This window comes from Bufo bufo, chromosome 5 (assembly GCF_905171765.1).
Source record: "Bufo bufo chromosome 5, aBufBuf1.1, whole genome shotgun sequence".
Lineage (NCBI taxonomy): Eukaryota > Metazoa > Chordata > Amphibia > Anura > Bufonidae > Bufo > Bufo bufo.
In genome coordinates, this window is record NC_053393.1 from 372,595,323 (window position 1) to 372,619,538 (window position 24,216).

Below are 24,216 nucleotides of genomic sequence, written 5' to 3' on the forward strand. Positions count from 1 at the left end.
GTTTACTAAGGACTAGTCTTAATACACACAATAGAGCCATAGCATAGACTTTTTAACTCCTCCATGCTGCCCAATAATACCATTACATTACAATAGCGGAAGAGAGGGCAATGTTTGGGTATTTTTATTATTTACTGCAGATACAAGCAAGCATCTTTACAAATGTCTTTCCAGATATGCGCTTAATATTCTGCTATCACCCATGCTGTGATTACTCATGGCATTATAGAAGAGCAATTTGTCTGCAACAAAAAAGTCCCAGTTACCCCATCAATCAAAGTATCAATCGAGAATGTATCTCTGTACTAACTTTGTTCAATTATTATTACAGAACACAAGGATCTTTATCAAACTGTCCAACCCCAGATAATGCCGTTTTATACATAGATTAATAGCACCGTACATCAGGCCTGCAGGGCACTAATGATGTGCACCTACAGTTCCCAAATGTAACATTTCCAACCAGGGGCCTCTGTTCTGCAAAGCTAGCACAAGTCTCACCATTGCACTCATTTACTGGTTGTTACATAGAATTTAATCAGCATTTTATTCGTAAGTACCACACAAAGGGACCATAAGTGTGATAAGTTTCAGATGCCAAACTATTGATTAAATGTATTAACAAAAGGATACACATATTGAGATGACATGCATGACTAATGTGCTAAGGACACCTTTAGGAGCTTATTTTTTATTTTTGCATTCTACTCATTTTAGGCTAAAATAATTTTTTTCTTTGGTCGTTATTAAACATTTTGAACAGTGCTTCATCTACAGCTTTCACCTGCAGGGTTTCTACAGACTGTTGCTTCCCCCTTCGCAGTGCATTCATCAGAGAGCTGCCCTGACCGCTCCATCTGTAGCCCTTATCTTTACCTTCCTAACAGCTCATAAACAATCATTATAGCTACAATCTTATCAGGTTGATAAACGAGCATTTATGAGCTGTCTGGAGAACAGAGAAAATGCCTGCAGACGGAGCTGTCAGACGGAGCCATCTGAAGGATTTACCGAGAAGGTGGGAGCAATGCTCTGCAGTGGTGCTGAAAGAGCTGTAGAGCAAAAACTGAAAGTTTTTAACAAAGATCAATTGAAAAAATTATTTTTAGCCCTAAATGAGTAGAATGTAAATGAGATAAAAATGCCCCAAGAGGTGTCCATACATTTTAAAGTTTAGTTTCAACTCATAACCCTTTGGGACACTTCATAAATTATAGTTTAGTTGTCGTAATAATCTCAAATACATGCAAGAAAAAGGTTTAAAATAAAGCAAGAATATACAGTAGACACAACTAGGCAAATACATTTCAAAGGGAAGTTGTCATCGGAAAAAATGACCTATTGCTTAAATCAAGTTTTTAAAGGGACACTGACAGGCCCTATAAACATATTTAGTTATTCCTATGCAGTCATAGATCTATTAACCACCTCAGCCCCCAGTGCTTAAACACCCTGAAAGACCAGGCCACTTTTTACACTTCTGACCTACACTACTTTCACCGTTTATTGCTCGGTCATGCAACTTACCACCCAAATGAATTTTACCTCCTTTTCTTCTCACTAATAGAGCTTTCATTTGGTGGTATTTCATTGCTGCTGACATTTTTACTTTTTTTGTTATTAATCGAAATTTAACGATTTTTTTGCAAAAAAATGACATTTTTCACTTTCAGTTGTAAAATTTTGCAAAAAAAACGAGATCCATATAGAAATTTTGCTCTAAATTTATAGTTCTACATGTCTTTGATAAAAAAAAAATGTTTGGGTAAAAAAAAAATGGTTTGGGTAAAAGTTATAGCGTTTACAAACTATGGTACAAAAATGTGAATTTCCGCTTTTTGAAGCAGCTCTGACTTTCTGAGCACCTGTCATGTTTCCTGAGGTTCTACAATGCCCAGACAGTACAAACACCCCACAAATGACCCCATTTCGGAAAGTACACACCCTAAGGTATTCGCTGATGGGCATAGTGAGTTCATAGAACTTTTTATTTTTTGTCACAAGTTAGCGGAAAATGATGATTTTTTTTTTTTTCTTTTTTTTTCTTACAAAGTCTCATATTCCACTAACTTGTGACAAAAAATAAAAACTTCTATGAACTCACTATGCCCATCACGAAATACCTTGGGGTCTCTTCTTTCCAAAATGGGGTCACTTGTGGGGTAGTTATACTGCCCTGGCATTCTAGGGGCCCAAATGTGTGGTAAGGAGTTTGAAATCAAATTCTGTAAAAAATGACGAGTGAAATCCGAAAGGTGCTCTTTGGAATATGGGCCCCTTTGCCCACCTAGGCTGCAAAAAAGTGTCACACATCTGGTATCTCTGTATTCAGGAGAAGTTGAGGAATGTGTTTTGGGGTGTCTTTTTACATATACCCATGCTGGGTGAGAGAAATATCTTGGTCAAATGCCAACTTTGTATAAAAAAATGGGAAAAGTTGTCTTTTGCCAAGATATTTCTCTCACCCAGCATGGGTATATGTAAAAAGACACCCCAAAACACATTCCCCACCTTCTCCTGAGTACGGCAATACCAGATGTGTGACACTTTTTTGCAGCCTAGGTGGGCAAAGGGGCCCATATTCCAAAGAGCACCTTTCGGATTTCACTCGTCATTTTTTACAGAATTTGATTTCAAACTCCTTACCACACATTTGGGCCCCTAGAATGCCAGGGCAGTATAACTACCCCACAAGTGACCCCATTTTGGAAAGAAGACACCCCAAGGTATTTCGTGAGGGGCATGGCAAGTTCCTAGAATTTTTTATTTTTTGTCACAAGTTAGTGGAAAATGATTAATTTTTTTTTTTTTTTTTTTTTCATACAAAGTCTCATATTCCACTAACTTGTGACAAAAAATAAAAACTTCCATGAACTCACTATGCCCATCAGCGAATACCTTGGGGTCTCTTCTTTCCAAAATGGGGTCACTTGTGGGGTAGTTATACTGCCCTGGCATTCTAGGGGCCCAAATGTGTGGTAAGGAGTTTGAAATCAAATTCTGTAAAAAATGACGAGTGAAATCCGAAAGGTGCTCTTTGGAATATGGGCCCCTTTGCCCACCTAGGCTGCAAAAAAGTGTCACACATCTGGTATCTCCGTATTCAGTAGAAGTTGGGGAATGTGTTTTGGGGTGTCTTTTTACATATACCCATGCTGGGTGAGAGAAATATCTTGGTCAAATGCCAACTTTGTATAAAAAAATGGGAAAAGTTGTCTTTTGCCAAGATATTTCTCTCACCCAGCAGGGGTATATGTAAAATGACACCCCAAAACACATTCCCCACCTTCTCCTGAGTACGGAGATACCAGATGTGTGACACTTTTTTGCAGCCTAGGTGGGCAAAGGGGCCCATATTCCAAAGAGCACCTTTCGGATTTCACAGGTCATTTATTACAGAATTTGATTTCAAACTCCTTACCACACATTTGGGCCACTAGAATGCCAGGGCAGTATAACTACCCCACAAGTGACCCCATTTTGGAAAGAAGACACCCCAAGGTATTCGCTGATGGGCATAGTGAGTTCATGGAAGTTTTTATTTTTTGTCACAAGTTAGTGGAATATGAGACTTTGTATGAAAAAAAAAAAAAAAAAATCAGCATTTTCCACTAACTTGTGACAAAAAATAAAAAATTCTAGGAACTCGCCATGCCCCTCACGGAATACCTTGGGGTGTCTTCTTTCCAAAATGGGGTCACTTGTGGGGTAGTTATACTGCCCTGGCATTTTCCAGGGGCCCTAATGTGTGGTAAGTAGGTAAATGACCTGTGAAATCCGAAAGGTGCTCTTTGGAATATGGGCCCCTTTGCCCACCTAGGCTGCAAAAAAGTGTCACACATGTGGTATCGCCGTATTCAGGAGAAGTTGGGGAATGTGTTTTGGGGTGTCATTTTACATATACCCTTGCTGGGTGAGAGAAATATCTTGGCAAAAGACAACTTTTCCCATTTTTTTATACAAAGTTGGCATTTGACCAAGATATTTCTCTCACCCAGCATGGGTATATGTAAAATGACACCCCAAAACACATTCCCCAACTTCTCCTGAGTACGGCGATACCAGATGTGTGACACTTTTTTGCAGCCTAGATGCGCAAAGGTGCCCAAATTCCTTTTAGGAGGGCATTTTTAGACATTTGGATACCAGACTTCTTCTCACGCTTTGGGGCCCCTAGAATGCCAGGGCAGTATAAATACCCCACATGTGACCCCATTTTGGAAAGAAGACACCCCAAGGTATTCAATGAGGGGCATGGCGAGTTCATAGAAAAAAAAATTTTTTGGCACAAGTTAGCGGAAATTGATATTTTTAATTTTTTTCTCACAAAGTCTCCCGTTCCGCTAACTTGGGACAAAAATTTCAATCTTTCATGGACTCAATATGCCCCTCACGGAATACCTGGGGGTGTCTTCTTTCCGAAATGGGGTCACATGTGGGGTATTTATACTGCCCTGGCATTCTAGGGGCCCTAAAGCGTGAGAAGAAGTCTGGAATATAAATGTCTAAAAAATTTTACGCATTTGGATTCCGTGAGGGGTATGGTGAGTTCATGTGAGATTTTATTTTTTGACACAAGTTAGTGGAATATGAGACTTTGTAAGAAAAAAAAAAAAAAATTCCGCTAACTTGGGCCAAAAAAATGTCTGAATGGAGCCTTACAGGGGGGTGATCAATGACAGGGGGGTTATAAATGACAGGGGGGTGATCAATGACAGGGGGGGTGATCAATGACAGGGGGGGTGATCAATGACAGAGGGGTGATCAATGACAGGGGGGTGATCAATGACAGGGGGGGTGATCAATGACAGGGGGGTGATCAGGGAGTCTATATGGGGTGATAACCACAGTCATTGATCATGCCCCTGTAAGGCTTCATTCAGACGTCCGGATGCGTTTTGCGGATCCGATCCATCTATCAGTGCATCCGTAAAAATCATGCGGACATCTGAATGGAGCTTTACAGGGGGTTGATCAATGACAGGGGGGTGATCAGGGAGTCTATATGGGGTGATCACCACAGTCATTGATCATGCCCCTGTAAGGCTTCATTCAGACGTCCGGATGCGTTTTGCGGATCCGATCCATCTATCAGTGGATCCGTAAAAATCATGCGGACGTCTGAATGGAGCTTTACAGGGGGGTAATCAATGACAGGGGTGTAATCAATGACAGGGGGGTGATCAGGGAGTCTATATGGGGTGATCACCACAGTCATTGATCACGCCCCTGTAAGGCTTCATTCAGACGTCCGGATGCGTTTTGCGGATCCGATCCATCTATCAGTGGATCCGTAAAAATCATGCGGACGTCTGAATGGAGCTTTACAGGGGGGTAATCAATGACAGGGGGGTGATCAGGGAGTCTATATGGGGTGATCACCACAGTCATTGATCACGCCCCTGTAAGGCTTCATTCAGACGTCCGGATGCGTTTTGCGGATCCGATCCATCTATCAGTGCATCCGTAAAAATCATGCGGACATCTGAATGGAGCTTTACAGGGGGGGTGATCAGGGAGTCTATATGGGGTGATCACCACAGTCATTGATCATGCCCCTGTAAGGCTTCATTCAGACGTCCGGATGCGTTTTGCGGATCGGATCCATCTATCAGTGCATCCGTAAAAATCATGCGGACATCTGAATGGAGCTTTACAGGGGGGTGATCAGGGAGTCTATATGGGGTGATCACCACAGTCATTGATCACGCCCCTGTAAGGCTTCATTCAGACGTCCGGATGCGTTTTGCGGATCCGATCCATCTATCAGTGCATCCGTAAAAATCATGCGGACATCTGAATGGAGCTTTACAGGGGGGGTGATCAGGGAGTCTATATGGGGTGATCACCACAGTCATTGATCATGCCCCTGTAAGGCTTCATTCAGACGTCCGGATGCGTTTTGCGGATCGGATCCATCTATCAGTGCATCCGTAAAAATCATGCGGACATCTGAATGAAGCTTTACAGGGGGGTGATCAGGGAGTCTAGATGGGGTGATCACCACAGTCATTGATCACGCCCCTGTAAGGCTTCATTCAGACGTCCGGATGCGTTTTGCGGATCGGATCCATCTATCAGTGCATCCGTAAAAATCATGCGGACATCTGAATGGAGCTTTACAGGGGGGTGATCAGGGAGTCTATATGGGGTGATCACCACAGTCATTGATCATGCCCCTGTAAGGCTTCATTCAGACGTCCGGATGCGTTTTGCGGATCCGATCCATCTATCAGTGGATCCGTAAAAATCATGCGGACGTCTGTATGGAGCTTTACAGGGGGGTAATCAATGACAGGGGTGTAATCAATGACAGGGGGGTGATCAGGGAGTCTATATGGGGTGATAACCACAGTCATTGATCACGCCCCTGTAAGGCTTCATTCAGACGTCCGTATGCGTTTTGCGGATCCGATCCATCTATCAGTGGATCCGTAAAAATCATGCGGACGTCTGAATGGAGCTTTACAGGGGGTTGATCAATGACAGGGGGCTAATCAATGACAGGGGGTGATCAGGGAGTCTATATGGGGTGATCAGGGGTGATCAGGGGCTAATAAGGGGTTAATAAGTGACGGGGGGGGGGGTGTAGTGTAGTGTAGTGGTGCTTGGTGGGACTTTACTGAGCTACCTGTGTCCTCTGGTGGTCGATCCAAACAAAGGGGACCACCAGAGGACCAGGTAGCAGGTATATTAGACGCTGTTATCAAAACAGCGTCTAATATACCTGTTAGGGTTAAAAAAAAACACATCTCCAGCCTGCCAGCGAACGATCGCCGCTGGCAGGCTGGAGATCAACTCTCTTACCTTCCGTTCCTGTGAGCGCGCGCGCCTGTGTGCGCGCGTTCACAGGAAATCTCGCGTCTCGCGAGATGACGCATATATGCGTGACTGTGCGCAGGGCTGCCACCTCCGGAACGCGATCCTGCGTTAGGCGGTCCGGAGGTGGTTAAATTGTATTCCAATTATATAAGCGTACCCCCTGTCCGCATTGTAAACCATGTAAAAACAACTTTATATTGATCTGTCAATCACATTTCTTTATGCCCAAGGGGCGTTTTTTCTCCTACCTTCGTGCCCAGCCGCGCCTCAACTGTTGATTCCTAGCGCCGCCCAGCTCATTATTATTCACTGCGCTGGGTGGCTCTTACATTCCCCGATCCTGTCACCCGAGAGAAGAGCGTTGGATTCAATTACAGGCTTGGGAGGGTGCCGGCGCATGCGCAGATGGTCCGATTGAGGCCGATGCCCATAAGTATCTATCGGGCATGTGCAGGAACTGACAGGATCGGGGAATGTAAGAGCCGCCCAGCGCAGTGAATAATAATGAGCTGGGCGGCGCTAGGAATCGACAGTTGAGGCGTGGCTGGGCACGAAGGTAGGAGAAAAAACGCCCCTTGGGCAAATGTGATTGACAGATCAATATAAAGTTGTTTTTACATGGTTTACAATGCGGACAAGGGGTACTCTTATATCATTGGAATACACTTTAATAGATCTATGACTGCATAGGAATAACTAAATATGTTTATAGGGCCTGTCAGTGTCCCTTTAAGTTTAATAGATTTTTAGGGAATTTTTTTTTTTTTTTCAAGTCGCTATCTAGATTTATAAATAATCCTAAAATCCTGCATTTTTTGAACTGGCCACTAATACTGGGCACCACTTGTTGGTCTGTAGAAGTAGAGACATCTGCAGAAGACCATGAAGCATTGAAACAGGAGCAGTGGGGATCCGTAAAAGGGTTTCTCCAGGATTTTTTGAGGGTCTATCGTTAGGAACTGCACAGCTCTGTCCACTGTACTCACTAAAAACGGAGCAGTGTTGCAGCAACTAACTCTGTCCACTACCCAACTGACTAAGCTACCAAGTTCTGGACCCTATTGTCAGAGCTACTGAAGAATAGCTAATATGCAGGGGTGCCGAGAGGTGGACCCCGGCTGATCGGATATTGATGACCTATCCTGAGGATAGGCCATAAATATAAAATCCCAGAAAACCCCTTGTACGCGATTTGGTGCTGTATGTACTACAACCTATGAGCCACCAAAAATTGCGTGTGCATTCCGTTTACGTATTTCCGTACCGTTGAAAGATAGAACATGTCCTATTATTGCCCGCAAATCACGTTCCGTGGCTCCATTCAAGTCAATGGGTCTGCAAAAAAAAATAAAAAAACAGAGCACATACGGAATGTACTCCGTATGTCTTCCATATTCGTTCCGTTTTTGCGGAACCATCCATTGAAAATTTTATGCCCAGCCCAATTTTTTCTATGTAATTACTGTATACTGTATATGCCATACGGAAAAACGGACCGGAAACTGAAACACAACGGAAAAAAGACAGAACGGATCCGTGAAAAACGGACTGCAAAATACTGAATAAGGGTACTTTCACACTAGCGGCAGGACGGATCCGACAGGCTGTTTACCCTGTCGGATCCATCCTGCCGCTATTTTGCCTCTCTGTCTCCATTGACTATAATGGGGACGGGGGCGGAGCTCCAGCACAGCACAGCACAGCAGTGCGCGTTGAGAGACCGCTGGACTAAAGAGTCGGACATGCAGTACTTTTAGTCCGGCGGCCTCTCGCCACGCACTGCTGTGCTGTGCCGGACCTCCGCCCCCCGTCCCCATTATAGTCAATGGGGATGGAGCGGCAGTCCGGCAGCATGGCGAAATAGCGGCAGGGCGGATCCGACAGGGTGAACAGATCCGACCTGCCACTAGTGTGAAAGTAGCCTAAGCCATATGGTCGTGTGAAAGAGGCCTTAAAGGGATTGTCCAGGCTACAGATATTGATGACCTATCCTGATAGGTGATCAGCATCTGTAACCCAGACAGGTCTATCATGAGCAGCATTAGTGTCGCTGCTTTTGCACTAAACTGAAAACATTCTGGGCTATACAGACCTAAGGAGATTTACTAGATTCTTGGTGTCATTCTTAGAATGGTGGCCATTGAAGAGAAGTTCACGATTTGACATTGAACCTTCTGGGCTTCTAAAGAACCTGCAGGATATCTGTAATCCAGCATCTTCAGTAAATATCTGTTTTATAATCAATTTTATATCTGTGGACTTGAAACTTTATACTGTGATTTAGGGTTGTTGCGATACCAAAATTTTGATTCAGTTTCGATACCACACGAAAAAAAAAAAAATACCAAAAAAAGCCGCGTGCATTCCGCATTTTATGGAATGTCCGGCCTATAATCGAACAGTCCTATCCTATTTTTTTGGGGGGACAAGGTGCCAAAAAAAAAAAAAAAAAAGGGGAAATCACGTAGTTTTTTTTTTTTTTTTTTTATCCCTGTTACGGCGTTTACCACATAGGAGATTATTTTTATATTTTAGTAGTTTGGACTTTTCAGACGTGGCGATATGTTTGTTTATTTATTGTTTATATATTTTATATGTAAAATCGGTAAAAGGGGTGATTTATACTTAATATTTTGGAGTTTTTCTTTTATTTACTTTTATTTTTTTACTTTTTAATTAATAACTATTATCCCCCTTAGAGGCCAGAACCTGGGATCTTTTAATCCCTTGTCCTATTCACCCTAATAGAGCTATATTAGGGTTAATAGGACTTCACACTCTCCACGCTCCCTATGCATAGTACACACAGCAGCAGGGAGATTACCATGGCAACCAGGGCTTCAGAAGCTGCCACTAATGAAGGGGGGGAGGGGACCCTGTGGCCACTGCCACCAAGGATTTTACTGAGGGGGTGGGGGACGCACTGCGCCACCAATGTTTTTAATGCTGGGGATGGGGATGGGGATGGGGGGGGGGCAGAATCAGATAGCCTGCACCCGGCCTCTATGACAGGGAGCTGGATCCGCGGCAGTTAACCCCTCAGGTGTGGCACCCAGCTCCCTGTCACAGAGGTCGGGTGCAGACTATGTGATTCTGCCGCCGCACCCGGCTCCTGTATCTGTATTAGACATAATTTTCATTGGTGGCGCAGTGTGCCCGCTCCTCTCTTCATTGGCAGCGGCGGCACAGGGGGAGGGAGAGAGTGACTCCTTCTTCCCTGTGCTGCTGAGGGAACATGGCGCGTGCTGACAGCAGCACGCTCCATGTTCTCTGATACTGGGCCGCGCAGCCTAGTATCGATAAAATGGCAAATCCCGGTACTGAACCGATAGCGGGACAAAAGTATCGACTGGGTATTGATATTTAGATACCCACAACAACCCTACTATGATATACCAAGACATGAAAGCTCTGACAAATATACTTATAGCAAATGTGAAGTCAAAAATGCAGAAATAAAATAATGAGCCCAACATTTTTTTTTTCTAAAAACCCAAGCTGGTCAAAAGTGTTTCTGAATTGAGTACAGCTATAGCTTGTGTGGTCTAAAGAACTGGGTTGGTTTCTAAAGAATACAGATTTTTAGAAATGTCACCCATTGTTGTCTTAATAAATGACTTTGAAACAAACACAAAACCCCCACACTGCAAATTTAAAGTGGGACACTGTGGCGGTAATATTTTCACTACAAATAATTAATACCGCCATACAAACAGCAGAAACATTTTCGAAAGCCCCATGCAGAGCCAAACAAAAGCATAGCATCTCCTGCGTACAATTATTTCACTTTAATCAATTGTACTATTGACTGGTTTGATTTAAAGCAGTCTACAGCCATCATGCTGATTTTTATTCAATTCATTTACTAGGTCTAAACATTTTTTCCAATATTGTTGCTTAGTGCAAATAGATTTCAAGCAAATATTAATGCAATTAGAATAGGGGGTGAACAATGACTGGAACAAAATAAAGGTCACATAATTTAAGTTGGGAACTGTGGAATATCAACATACACTGAAAGAAGCATAAAAAGATTCCAAAAACGTATGCACACTTTATAGCAAAACTCCATTAGCCCAGGGTCTGATCATATTAGACCGGCATAAAACAAAACCAGTCCCATAGATCAGCAAGAATTTAGGCTACTTTCACATTTGCGTTTTCCTTTCCGGTATTGAGATCCGTCATGGTATCTCAAAACCGGAAGAAAACGCTTCAGTTTTGTCCCCATGCATTGGACAAAACGGAACTGAATGGAACGGAGTGCACCATAATACATTCCGTTCCGTTGCGTTCCCTGTAGGCAGCGTTTTTGAGTGCGTTATGGGAGACGGAGCAAGACGGATCCGTTGTGTCCGAGAAAACATTGTGTTTCATGACGGATCCGACAATGGTTTTATTGCCATCTTGGTCATTTTAGAGATAATACAACCAGATTCATTCTGAATGGATGCAGACGGTTGTATGATGTACCAGATACATTTTCGCTGATCCCTTGACGGATCCAGCAAAGACGCAGATGTGAAAGTAGCCTTACCTGGCAAATGACTCCAACTGGTCTTCTACAGAAGAGAGATTTTCCATGGCAATTGTCTGTCATGTGAAGATGCCAAAGATGATCGCTCAATGGAACTTTACACAGTAAAAATATATTTAAAGGAGTATTCTGGTTATATTAAGTTACCCTCTATGCACAGGATGGGGGATAACTATTAGATCGGGGGGTGCTACCGCTGGTACTCCCACCAATCACAAGAATGGGGGACCCGTTCCCTGTGAAACCCGACGAAATGAAAGGAGCAGCCAGCTTGGCATGTACGCAGTCGCTCTATTCATTTCTGTTGGAGTTCCAGAGATAGAGTGAAGCTATGGTACCGATGAGGAAGAAAAGGGGAGTCAAAAAAGCTAATTTTTTGTGCAAGCACCATTTGTATGAAAAGTGCTCCTTCTAAGTGTTTTCAGACCACTTTTATCCCTTTGGGTGTGGCATGGCCTTCAGCAGTCTGACAAATTTACTATAATTTATGCCAGAAGCTGGTATAGGTTATAGCTCTAATCTATGCCAGCTATGAGCCACATGGAGGGCCAGAGAGGGCCTCTTAATAAAATAGGTTACCCCCATGCCAACTAGATCAAGACTGGAGTATGAAATGCCACTCTTAATAAATTGCCCCCAGAATGTCAGTTCGCAAATAACATTGGTCTTACCTGACGCTGAATGATCCCCAGGTTTTCTTTGGCCTGGTATATGAGAGATTGTATTTCATGGAAATCGCCAATGCTCTTTTTCTCTCTGAAGGCATCTCTTACTCTTCGGATAGCATAGGTTCTGGAAACAGAAGAGTAAATATTCACCATGCACAGAAAATACGGCTGAGAATTTATATAGTAATAGTCCATGTGACATCAAGGTGACCACCATTTGTGCTTAGATGTCTCTGTAATGTGGCAAACATCTTGCTAGATGGAGCAAGTACAAATGCTCTAGGTTTAGATGGTGGTAAAGGAAGGGCCTGTGAGAAAAACATGGCATCTTGAATGTAATGATATACCCAGACAGTTGACGGCCAAACGCTTGTTCGGCCAAAAACAATTCCTTCCAACCCCTTCATACACATGAAGACTAAATGTGAAATTCAAGTAGGGAGATATCTGCCATAGGGTGGGGTGTTGGAGGCCCTCATTGCCCGGTTCAGCCTACAACGGTTTGTCATTATTTAAGTCTATTATATGTGTCATTTTTTTAGATGGCGACTTGAATCCACACAATGAGGGAGACTTACTAAAGAAGCACTCCCACAGAAATGTTTATTCTCTGACCTGTTAGAAAGTTACGTGATGTAAACTGTAGTGAAGGCAATCTTCTTACCAGTGACTGTATTTGAGAATTATAACCTCCCTTCTAATTCTCAGCTGTGCCATGTGACCAACACTTTGATGTTCAACTGACACAGGACAGGGAGTCAGTTAATTCTCTATTCATTCCTATGAGACTGACATTAAAGGGGCATTCCCATCACATACAATAGGGGCATAACGCTACAAGGAGAACGGAGCGGGGAGAGTGGTGGCTGGAGGACCCCGGGGGGGTAACGCTTCAGTTTTGTCCTCATTCATTGTCAATAGGTACAAAACTGAACTGAAGGGAAAGGAGTACACCAGAATTCATTGCGTTCCCATGAAAAACACAAAAGCGCTGCAAGCAGCGTTTCTGAGTGCGTCCTGGGATGCGGAGCAAGACGGATCCGTCATGGCTCACAATGTAAGTCAATGGAGACAGATCCGTTTTCTCTGACACAAAAGAAAACTGATCCGTCCCCCATTGACTTACAATGGTTTTAGAGACGGATCTGTCTTGGCCATTTTATATAGATAATACAACCGGATCCGTTCATGATCCAGCAAAAACGCAGATATGAAAGTAGCCTAATTTTAACACCTTCTAAAGACCAGTTTTTTTTATTATGTCCTAATAAGTACAGCGCCATGGAATGAATAGCGCTTCAATAAATAATAATAATAATAAGCAAAACCGTAGAATTCAAAGAGGGGGTTCTTTGTTTTTCTAATGACTATGGCAATTTATGCTGCAGATTTGCTCCAAGGTTTACAGCTTTTGCGATGCAGGGGATGAAATCATCGGCAAATCCACAGCCAAATCTGTGGCAAAATCCAATGGAACTAATGTGCATTTTGCAGCAGATTTACTGCAGATCTTGCAGTGGATTCACAGGTAAAAGCTGGATTTTCAGGATGTTTTATGTGTGGACATACTCTAAATGATCTACCCATGGCATACAAAAAACGCAGAACAGGAGATGCAGCAAGCAACTAGTTTTAGCAAATTAGAAGATCTGATATCATAGAAATATAAAATTAAATTTGACAATAGCATCAAAAATAAAGCTCACATAAAACACATTTTCAGACCAGTTTACTTTGTCAAATGAGGTCTAATCCCGTGTGCTGATATTGCATAAAAGAAAATCATTTTTCCATTTATTTTCAAAAAGGGGATTAATGACAGCTGTGCCCATTAGATGATGCTAAGCAGCTTCCAGGATGTCTTCTATGGGATCATTGACATTTTCCAGACACAGCTCATACATAATACATATTCGGTCCCAGGGAGCATGCTGGCTGTGGTGTGCCACCCTGCTGCCATGCACTAGCAGATGGTGTGTGCTTTTAATTAGGGCCCGTTCACCTAGAATGTGACATGGGTGTGTATTGTTAATAGAATTTATTAAATATGGAAGCACGCTCATTAAACAGCTGGTACCTTAGGATGAGTTTTATTGTTCCCGGGTAAAGATGAAATGCTTAGCTTTTAATATAAAAAGGAGTGGTGACGTTATAAAGGGTATCGTCTTTGTGTTATGTGCAATGAGGGAAGAAAATAATCACAGTTGTTATGGAGAATGATCATTTTCTTGGCGGCGTCACATTTCCAACTACATAACCTTCTCCTCTAATCAAACTACATTTATCACCCTGCTAAGCCGCCAAACTGGTGAAAGTATATGTGCCCTATAAAATGCCCATCTCCTGTGATATCACACTTCAGCTACATCAGCAGGTTATAATCCCGCTCATCTTTTTTATGGTCCATGAGGACATCATTATGCTTTCAAAAGATAAATATAAATTTATATATATACACAAGTGAAACTTGAAAAATTAGAATATCGTGCAAAAGTCCATTTATTTCAGTAATGCAAATTAAAAGGAATTGCATCAATACAGCTTAAAATTAGAATTTTAAGGTTCAGTATTCTAGGCTCAAAGTGTCACACTCTAGTCAGCTAATTAATCCATACCCCCTGAGCAAATGGTACCTGAGATTGTGACTTTGGGGTTATATAAGCTATAAGCCATAATCATCCAAATTATAACAAATAAAGGCTTGAAATATCTCGCTTTGCATGTAATGAGTCTATCTCATATGTTAGTTTCACCTTTTAAGTTGCATTACTGAAATAAATGAACTTTGCACAATATTCTAATTTTTCGAGTTTCACCTGTATAATGATGACCTATCATCAGGCTAGGTCATCATTATAAGATCAGCAGGGTCCGAGTCCCAGCACCCCCGCTGATCAGCTGTTATGGGGAGCCACCGCATTCACCAGACCATGCAGCTCTCCCAAACACAGCGCTGTACATAGTATTGGTATTGCAGACCAGCCCCATTCACTTCAATGGGGCTGAGATACAACGAGGCCATGCGACCGATGTGTGGTGATGTCACATGGCTTAGGAAGAGGCAGCGGCGTTCATGGAGTGCCAGCCTCTTCTAGCAGCTGATTGGCGGGGTTTCGGGTGTTGGACCCCACCGATCTAATATTTATGACCTGGGATAGGTCATCAATATTTATTACTGGATAACCCCTTTTAAAGTAATAAAATAATTATGATCCTCAGGAGTTGAAAGAGTGTATCCATACTTGTAACCATTTTTTTTATATTTATCAAAACCAGGTGTCTCCATGGTTACAGACTACAAACAAACCGTGTGTAGTATTATTGTGTAGTCATACAGAATGTATTGTATGTTTACAAGTGGACGGAACTATGGTTGCAGGATCAAATGTATGTCCTTGATGCTGAGCAGTTGTCATGGTAGTCAGGGACCTAGTGATGGTCCCCTGGCCAGGCATGTTGGTACTCCTATTACAACTGCCAGAGGTAGGATAACAGTAACACTGCAATACTTAAATATTGTAAATGCAGTCAAATGACTGCAGGTGTTCATCCTATGGAAGGAAGTGGGAAAGGGTTAAAAGTAAGTTCTTAAAAAAATAAACTTTTTACTGGAATAAAAAAAAAAAAAAAAAAAAGGTGTATGTACCCCAAAATGGTACCAATAAAAACTTCAGCTCACACCACACAAAAAACAAGCTCCCTCCAACTTTAGAATATGGGGATGAAAAGCAATTTTTTTTGTTTGTCCGCAAGTGGCACATCACTGCTTGGTCATATGCTGCAGAAAACCGGATTAGTACTCACCGGTAATTCTTTTTCCATGAGATCACCACGACGGCAACACAAGGAGATTGACCCCTGACCTCTGTAGGGGCAGGAAGCAGAGAAAGGTTTAAATACCCCCCTCCCACCACCAACGGCAGTGATTCCAAAATACAAGAGTAGAAAGGTGGTGGAAACCCCGTGATTTTATAATATCAGAATGAAACCAAAACGAAAAGAAAGTATTACTCCATAGCAATCCCAAAAAAGAAAAAAATATAATGGGAGGGAATTTATATGCCATCGTGGTGATCTCATGGAAAAAGAATTACCGGTGAAAACTAATTCCGGTTTTCCATAGCATCACCATGACGGCAACACAAGGAGATATACAAAATATGATCGGGGGAGGGGGGGGGGTATAAGCCTGAAGGACTTTTTGTCCAAAAGACATGTCTGATTCTTTGAAAAGGTCTAGTCTATAGTGTTTAATGAAGGTATGAATACTAGACCAAGTAGCGGCTTTACAAATTTCCTCTAGGGAAACACCCGCTCTCTTTGTTTGGGAGGAAGACATTGCTCTGGTAGAGTGAGCCTTCAGATTATCTGGGTAAGAGAGATTCTGAATAGTATAACAAGTAGAAATAGCATTCTTAATCCATCTAGCGATTGAAGATTTGGAAACTGTCTGTCCTCTGTTTTTGCCCCTGAATTGAACAAAGAGACAGTCGGACCTTCTAATCTTTTTTGTAGAGTCTATGTAGTCAAGTACAGCTCGTCTAACGTCTAGGGAATGGAAGGACCGTTCTCTGTCGTCTGAAGGGCTATCATAAAAAGAGGGGAGTGTAATTTCCTGATCCTTGTGGAATTTAGAAACTACCTTAGGCATGAATTCTGGATCTAGTCTCAGGATTAATCTATCGTTTTTGACCTGCAGGTAAGGTTCCCTCATGGATAATGCCTGTAGTTTGCCAATTCTTCTGGCAGAAGTGATGGCCACTAGGAAAGCAGTCTTGAATGATTTTAGTTTCAAAGAGCATTCCTTCAATGGTTCAAAGGGAAAACGTGATAGTCCTGTGAGAACTATGTTTAGGTCCCAGGTAGGAATACGAGATTTTAACGTCGGGCGTATTCTGGTAACCGCTCTCATAAATCTTCTTATCCATTTGTGATTCGCTAGTTCAGTGTCGTAGAAACAGCTTAAGGCGGATATTTGAACTCTGAGGGTAGCAGGTCTTAACCCCATATCGAAACCATTTTGTAGAAAATCTAGAATCGATTGTATATTAGGAGAAGATTTGTTAGGAGAGGGTGATCCTGACCAGGAACAAAATCTCTTCCAGATCTTCAAATAAATGGCGAAGGTGACCTTCTTCCTGGAGGCCTTTAGCATAGAGATCACCTGATCCAAAAGAACCTGTGATTTCAGAATTTGGGTTTCAGGATCCAAGCTGTCAAATTTAGAAAGTCTGGGTCCAGATGAAAAATTTTACCTTGATGTAGAAGGTCCTTCCTCCTTGGAAGGGGCCAAGGACCTTCGATGGCCATCTTCCAAATAACAGGAAAACCCGCTCTTTTTCGGCCAACAAAGGTGTTATCAGTATGATATTTGCAGCGTCCTGATGAATCTTCTGTACCACTTTTGGTATTATCGGAAGTGGCGGGAAGGCATAGTACAGCGCTTGGTTCCACATGAAGGAGAAGGCATCTAGGATCCACGGATTGTCCCTGGGGTCTAGGGAACAAAATGTTGGGACCTTTGAATTTCCCCGAGAGGCGAACAGGTCCACTTCCGGTATGCCCCATTTGTCTGTTATCATCTGGAAGATTTTTTTGTTCAAGGACCATTCCGATTGGTCTATTTTTTTTTCCTGCTTAGGTAGTCGGCTTCTATATTCAGGGATCCTTTTAGGTGTACCGCTGAAATGGATTCTATGTTTATTTCTACCCAACAACATTTTTTCGAGGATAGTTTTAGTAGACTCATAGATTTTGTACCTTCTTGATGGTTTAGGTATTTTATTGTCGTCGTGTTGTCTGATAGTATTTTTAAATGATGGCCCCGGAGCTGTGATTCTTCTCAGAGTTTCCCAAACCGCTCTCAGTAGTTCGATGAGTGACCCCTGATTGAACTGGACCATGGTCCCTGATAATAAACTCTTCTGACCTTCGACCCCCAGCCCCACTGGCTTGCATCTGTGGTGATCTGGGTGTGAGGTATCTTCTTCCACGTTATTCTTCTGGTCAAGTTTTTATCCTCTGAGGTATGGAAACCCTGTGATCTAGAGAGAACTTTTTTGTCCCATACTCCGAGTATCCATATCTGAAGAGGTCTGGAGTGAATTTGACACCATTGTACTGATGGGATGCAGGAAGTGAGGACACCTAGAAGACTCATTGAGTCTCTGATGGAATAGGTTCTTTTGGATGAAAATACCTTGATCTTCTGCTGGATGTCGAATATCTTGTCCCGAGGTAAACTGGTTAGCGGTTTTTGAGAGTCCAGGATAACTCCTAGGAACCTGATCTTGGTTGATGGTAAAAGGTTCAATTTTGTTCTGTTTACCATCCATCCCAGTCTGTCCAATGTTAGAAGAAACACTTCCAGGTCTTTCTGTAGTTGGGAAGGAGAATTGTTGGTTATTAAGAAATCGTCCAGATATTGGAAGATTGTTAATCCTTTTTTCCTCAGATATGCTACAACTTCTATTATCAGTTTTGTGAACACCCGAGGCGCTGAGGATATGCCGAAAGGGAGAGAGGTAAATTGGTAGTGAAGAACAACGCCCCTGTGATCCTTTATTGCAAACCTCAGAAATTGCTGGGAATTGTGGTGTATTGGAACATGGTAGTAAGCGTCGCTTAAATCCACCGTGCACATCACTGAATCCTTCTGTAAGAGGGGAATGATTGAATTTAATGTCTCCATGCGAAACTTCTGATAAGAAATAAATCTGTTTAGGAGCTTCAAGTTTATAATGGTTCGAAAGGATTCTTCCTTCTTTTTCACCAGAAAGAGAGTAGAGTAGAACCCTTTCCCTCTTTCCAATGGGGGTACCCCTGTTATTACGTGTTTGGATATTAATTCCTGAATCCCTTTCCAAATTGGGCTTTGATATGTTGGAGTAGGGAGTTTTGAAACTGAAAATCTTCTTGGGGGAAGGGTAGAAAAATGAATCCTGTAGCCTGACTTGATAATCATTAGCGCCCATGGGTTTGAAGAGATTTCCTCCTAGAAGGGAAAAAATTTCTTCAATCTTTCCCCCACTCTGGCGCCACTGATTTTCGTTTCCTTTTTGGGATGGGGCGAGGAAACTCCTTCCCCTTCCTCCTTTGGGGTAACTATAACGCCCCATTTTTCCTTTACCACTGTAAGGTCTGCTCTTATTAGAGGGGGCACGAAAGGGATATTTCCTTTTGTAGGACTTTTCCTCTGGGAAACCCTTCTTTTTATCCAAAGTTTTTTCAAGTATTTTATCTAATTCGGGTCCGAATATATACTCCCCTGAGAAAGGTATGGAACAAAGTCTCGATTTAGAGACCTTGTCTCCAGACCAACATTTGACCCATAGGGCTCTCCGAGCCGCATTTGAGAGTCCTGCGTCCTTAGCCGCAAACAGAACGGACTCTGCAGAGGCATCAGCAAGAAATGCCGTGACAGATTTTAAGAGTGGGAGCGCACTTAAGATTTCCTCGTTATCAGAAACACGATTTTCTAACTCTGAAAGCCATACAAAAATGGATCTGGCTACAGAGGTAGCAGCTATGTTGGATTTTAAATTGTACATGGCCGCCTCCCAGGACCTGTGCAATAGATCATCGGCCTTCCTGTCCATAGGGTCTCTTAGTTGTGATGCATCTTCAAAGGGTAGAGAGCTTTTTTTATTGACTTTCGCCACCTGAGCATCTATTTTAGGAATCATATTAAATATTTTGGCTTCCTCCTGATCAAATAGTAGACGGCTCTGATATGCTCTGGAGATTCCTAGATGCTTTTCCGGATCAGACCATTCATCTAATATCAAACCCTTAATGTTTTCATTAATAGGGAAGACTTTAGTTCTCTAGCGCTTGTGTGGGGGCTCAGCCTGAGAAGGGGTATCTTTGTGTAGTCCGGACAGAGATGCCAAAGAAGATTTAATTTCCTCCTGCATCATGGTTCTGAACTCATCCATTAAAGATGGTTGTTTGTGTCGTATAATCTTGGTGATACAATCACTGCATATCTTTTTTAGGTAGTCATCAGGCAAACGTTTAAAGCAAGAAATGCATTTTGAGGTTTTCTTGGGTCTCCTTTGGGCTTCTTTAGAAATCTAAGGGCAGAAGAATAAAGCCCCATTAGAAATATAGAGAAGCATATCCCACATATGGCCAGAAAACCGGAAAAACAACATTGGATTAAATCTCCCCCACAGGGGGACTTATGCAAGGTGGCGCAGTGGCTTCTGAGTGCTCCAGTGCAGACATCCTGGAGGGATAGAGAGACAACAACTCACTGCAGCCAGGAACGCTGGGGGAAGGAGAAGATTTCAAATTTTCTTCTGGTCCTGCTGAATATGCGCCGCCTTCGTCACTTCCGGTGATGTCATTCCGGCGTGGGAAGTGACGTAATTTATATAGTGCCCGCTGGCGCTGGGCGCGCAACCCAGCTGGAACTACCGGAGCCCAGGTGGGAGACAGCAGCCCCGGGAGCAGGCCCCAGATAAGACTGGAGCGAGGCCTCCCAATCCACTCCCTGCGCAGCATTAGTACGGTACCGCGGGAGGGCAGGGAGTCACCATGTGGAAATGGTGTTTAAGGTGCGCATCATCTTCATCTCCCCGGCGCAAGGCACACAAGGAGACCTTTCTCCGCCCCTGTCCTCTGTAAGGAAACACTGGTGTTGGTGGTGGGAGGGGGGTATTTAAACAGAGGTCAGGGGTCAATCTCCTTGTGTTGCCGCCGTGGTGATGACGTTATATGCTGCAGAAAATTGTGATTTTTTTCCCCCCAGTATGAGGGTTCGCAAGTGCCCAGGGGCGGCGTTCTGTGTGTAGGTGCCCAGGCTGCGTTGCCTTCTTTTTACATTACTCCTCCCCAGCCTCTTCCTTGGCCCACCCTGCAAGTCGCTTGCGTCATCCACCGGACCGGCCGATATCCCGCGCGTGCGCATGTGCCGGCCTCCAGTCCTCCTGTTTGCTTCTGGTCCACCCTCTAGTCACTGGTTTCATTCCTGTGCTGGCGCATGCGCACTACATGTAGCGATACCGTGCCCACAATTGGCATCACAGTGCTCATGCCCGTGCCGGCAGCGCACTGCGCACGCACAGTATATCGGCCGGGTCCTGTGGATGACGCAAGGGCCAAGGGAGAGGCTGGGGAGGAGTAATGTAAAAAGAAGGCAGAGCAGCGTGGGCACCTACACACAGAACGCTGCCCCTGGGCACTTGCGAGCCCTCATTTGCATATGGATTAAAGTGCGTTTTTCCTGCTGCTGAAACTCAGAAGAAAATTACAAAGGTACCATTTGAATCATGGATAGGTGTGCTAGAGAGCCATGTAAGTGGTATACAATGTCATATTTTGGTGACAGACTCCCTTTAAGTAATAACTATATTATGAGGAATCACTGTCTTAAAAGAGAAATTCTAATTTAGAAACTAGTGAATTTTTCAAACTTTTCCAAAGATTTGGGAATTTTTAATACATAAAGATAAAACATATTGACTCAAATTTACCACTGTCATGAAGTACAATATGTTATGAGAAAACAATCTCAAATGGCTTGGATAAGTAAAAGTGTTCCAAAGTTATTACCACATAAAGTGACACGTCAGATTTGCAAAATGTGGCTTGGTCCTTCCTTATGGTGAAAAGTGGGTCGGTCTTTCAAGGGGTGAAGGGGCTAAAGGGTGTTTTTTCTCAAAGGGATATATGCCATATCCAAGTAACTAGGTGTTGGAATTCCAGTGATTGAACCCCCATTGATAACACATTCATGGCATATCCAAAAAATGCAATCCAAACAACTATTTTATACTACTCCTGATCTTCTAAGGTTATGGCATATTGATAGGATCAGACCTTAGCAGTCAGACTGTCACCAATCAAAACGTCAAGCCATATTGTAGCCATTTGCTTCATTAAAGGGGTTGCCCGAGTTTTTTTTTTTTCTTTGTAGGTTTCTAACAAAAAAAAAGGGAAAGGCTTTACTATGCACTTACTTTATTGGCAGTTGCTGCTTTCTCAGATTTCACTGAGGGTCCCATGAACTGTGATATCAGCTTCTCTCCCTGCTTTGATAATATTTTGTGCACAAGCCTGAGACAGCAGATATGTGACAGTCACTGCCATCTGCTTCTTATTGCTCTCTCCCTGGATTCTTCAGAAAAACTTTAACCCCTTTAGCAGCAGAGAGGGCTGGAGGCTTTACTGAGTAGCTGCAGGCAGTGAGGAGACAAATGCTGGGCACAGGAGCTGACAGACTAGAGGAGTTCTGCAGAGCATTGCACAAGAATCAGTAGGGAGAAGATCCTGTGTGTATCAGCAGTGTCATTGTACAGCTGGGACTTGTAGTCCTACACATAACATGCTGCTGACTTTTATTCAATCCCTTTGCAGAGTAGGGGGAGTGGCACAAACATTCACGTGGAAAACCTCCAATATTGTTGTTATTGAAGGTAAACAAACAGCCAGAAGAGAACCAGGGAAACGAGGAAATATAATTTTTTTTGCCTAAAACTTGCTTAGCTTAGTTATATATTGCTGACCATCAGATTTACAGCGCTATATATTCTTTTTCATAACAACCCCTTTAAACCTATGCTGAAAGACAAACCAATACTGATCCTTTATAAAGCATCCTCCAAAATCACAGTAAAGCGTAGTAACCAGAATTGGTGAAAAATGTCCAAGAAAACTATAGGAATGGAAAAACTGCTCAATCATTCAATCTGCAACCAGCTGAATAGGAGGCATAATAATATAGTGCAGACATTATTGGAAAATGGTTGCGGGTGAAAGATAAAGAGAAGCAGATGGATATCCAGTCTGAAACATGATAAACCAGGAGACGGTAATAGAGACCCTCCTGAATCACCAGCATCAAATAGATGAAGCAGAGAGACAGCACATTAATGGGTTTACGGGTCAGAGGGGAAGCACAAAAGCAGAGGAAGGGTAAAGACACAAGACATACGGGGAAGTAAAACACTCAGGAGCAGCGGGAGGTCTCTGTCTAAGAGCTCGGATTTGTTAAGTGTGTGCCACGAGGAATAAGGAGAATTTATTTTCTACGAATGAACAGCACTTCTGCTTCATTATGTAAGCGGACAATGCAGCTAATGCATGCCGCATGTTTAGTTTTCATACAGCCTGTAAACCAGCAAATAGTAACCCGCCAACCCCAGGGACTAGGCAATTTTTGGCCTTCAGGACCACACCACTTTTTTCTATTTGTCTTTTAGATAATGCCGGAACCAAGGCCTGTTTCACATCGGCGTTTGACAGATCCGGCAGGCTGTTCTTGCCGGGAACAGCCTATCGGATAAGTCACTGTCGGAATTCCATACAGTCCCATTAACTATAATGGGGACTGGCAGAGCGCTTTTCGTCCATCCGATTCTTGATATGTTTGCCAGGTTGCGACTGGATCGCCGCCGGTACCCATTATAGTTAATGGGGCTGGCAAGTATCAGGTATCATCCGGCAGTGCCAGACACCTCTGGCAGGCTGCTCCTTGCCAGAACAGCCTGTCAGAGATGTCTAACGCAGATGTGAAACATCTTAGATATTTTTTGTTTTTGTATCAACAAAGCAATATACAGTCTTATTTTTAAGGACAAGTTGTAGCTTGTACAAGTACCATTTTGGGGCATGTATACACCACAGCCATAACATTAAAACAACCTACCTAATATTGTGTACGACTACGTACCCCTAGCGCCACCAAAACAGCTCTGACCCTTCAAGTCCTTGACTACATGGTATAGCTCCACTGAGTTATCCTATGTTATTATTATTATTATTTATTATTAAAGCGCCATTCATTCCATAGCGCTGTACATATGATAAGGGGTGCACATACATAATACAGACAAGTGCACTAATCATAAACAAGACGAGTTACAGACTGGTACAGAAGGAGAGAGGGCCCTGCCCGTGAGGGCTTACAATCTACATAGTATGGGAGAAGGACACAGTAGGTGCGGGTTAAGTTGGTCATGGCGGTATAGAGGCAGCTGGGTCACTGGTTGTAGGCTTGTCTGAAGAGGTGTTTTTTTTTCCTCTGTCATCACCCCTTGTTACCCAATTATCAGTGGCCAGGCGGTAGGTCTGCTAAATAATACATAAATGTGGCCATGAATAGCCACATTTGGTGATCCCCAGCACTCGGTGCTCCAGGAGGACTACCGACCCTGAAAATCTGGGAAGAATGGGAAGGGGGGG

At 43.1% G+C, this 24,216-nt stretch overlaps 2 protein-coding genes across 2 annotated transcripts in view; one reads left to right on the plus strand and one right to left on the minus strand.

Moving 5' to 3' along the window:
- The window catches only part of LYRM4 (LYR motif containing 4), a 162,083-nt gene that overhangs the window by 121,752 nt on the left and 16,115 nt on the right, over positions 1-24,216 (minus strand). Inside the window, exon 3 of the mRNA XM_040432851.1 lies at positions 12,031-12,151. Within this exon, the coding sequence (XP_040288785.1) occupies positions 12,031-12,151 (121 nt within the window). The remainder of the gene's footprint in view (positions 1-12,030; positions 12,152-24,216) is intronic.
- Positions 1-24,216, plus strand: part of FARS2 (phenylalanyl-tRNA synthetase 2, mitochondrial) — a 539,960-nt gene that overhangs the window by 90,697 nt on the left and 425,047 nt on the right. The gene's annotated exons all lie outside the window — the stretch shown is intronic.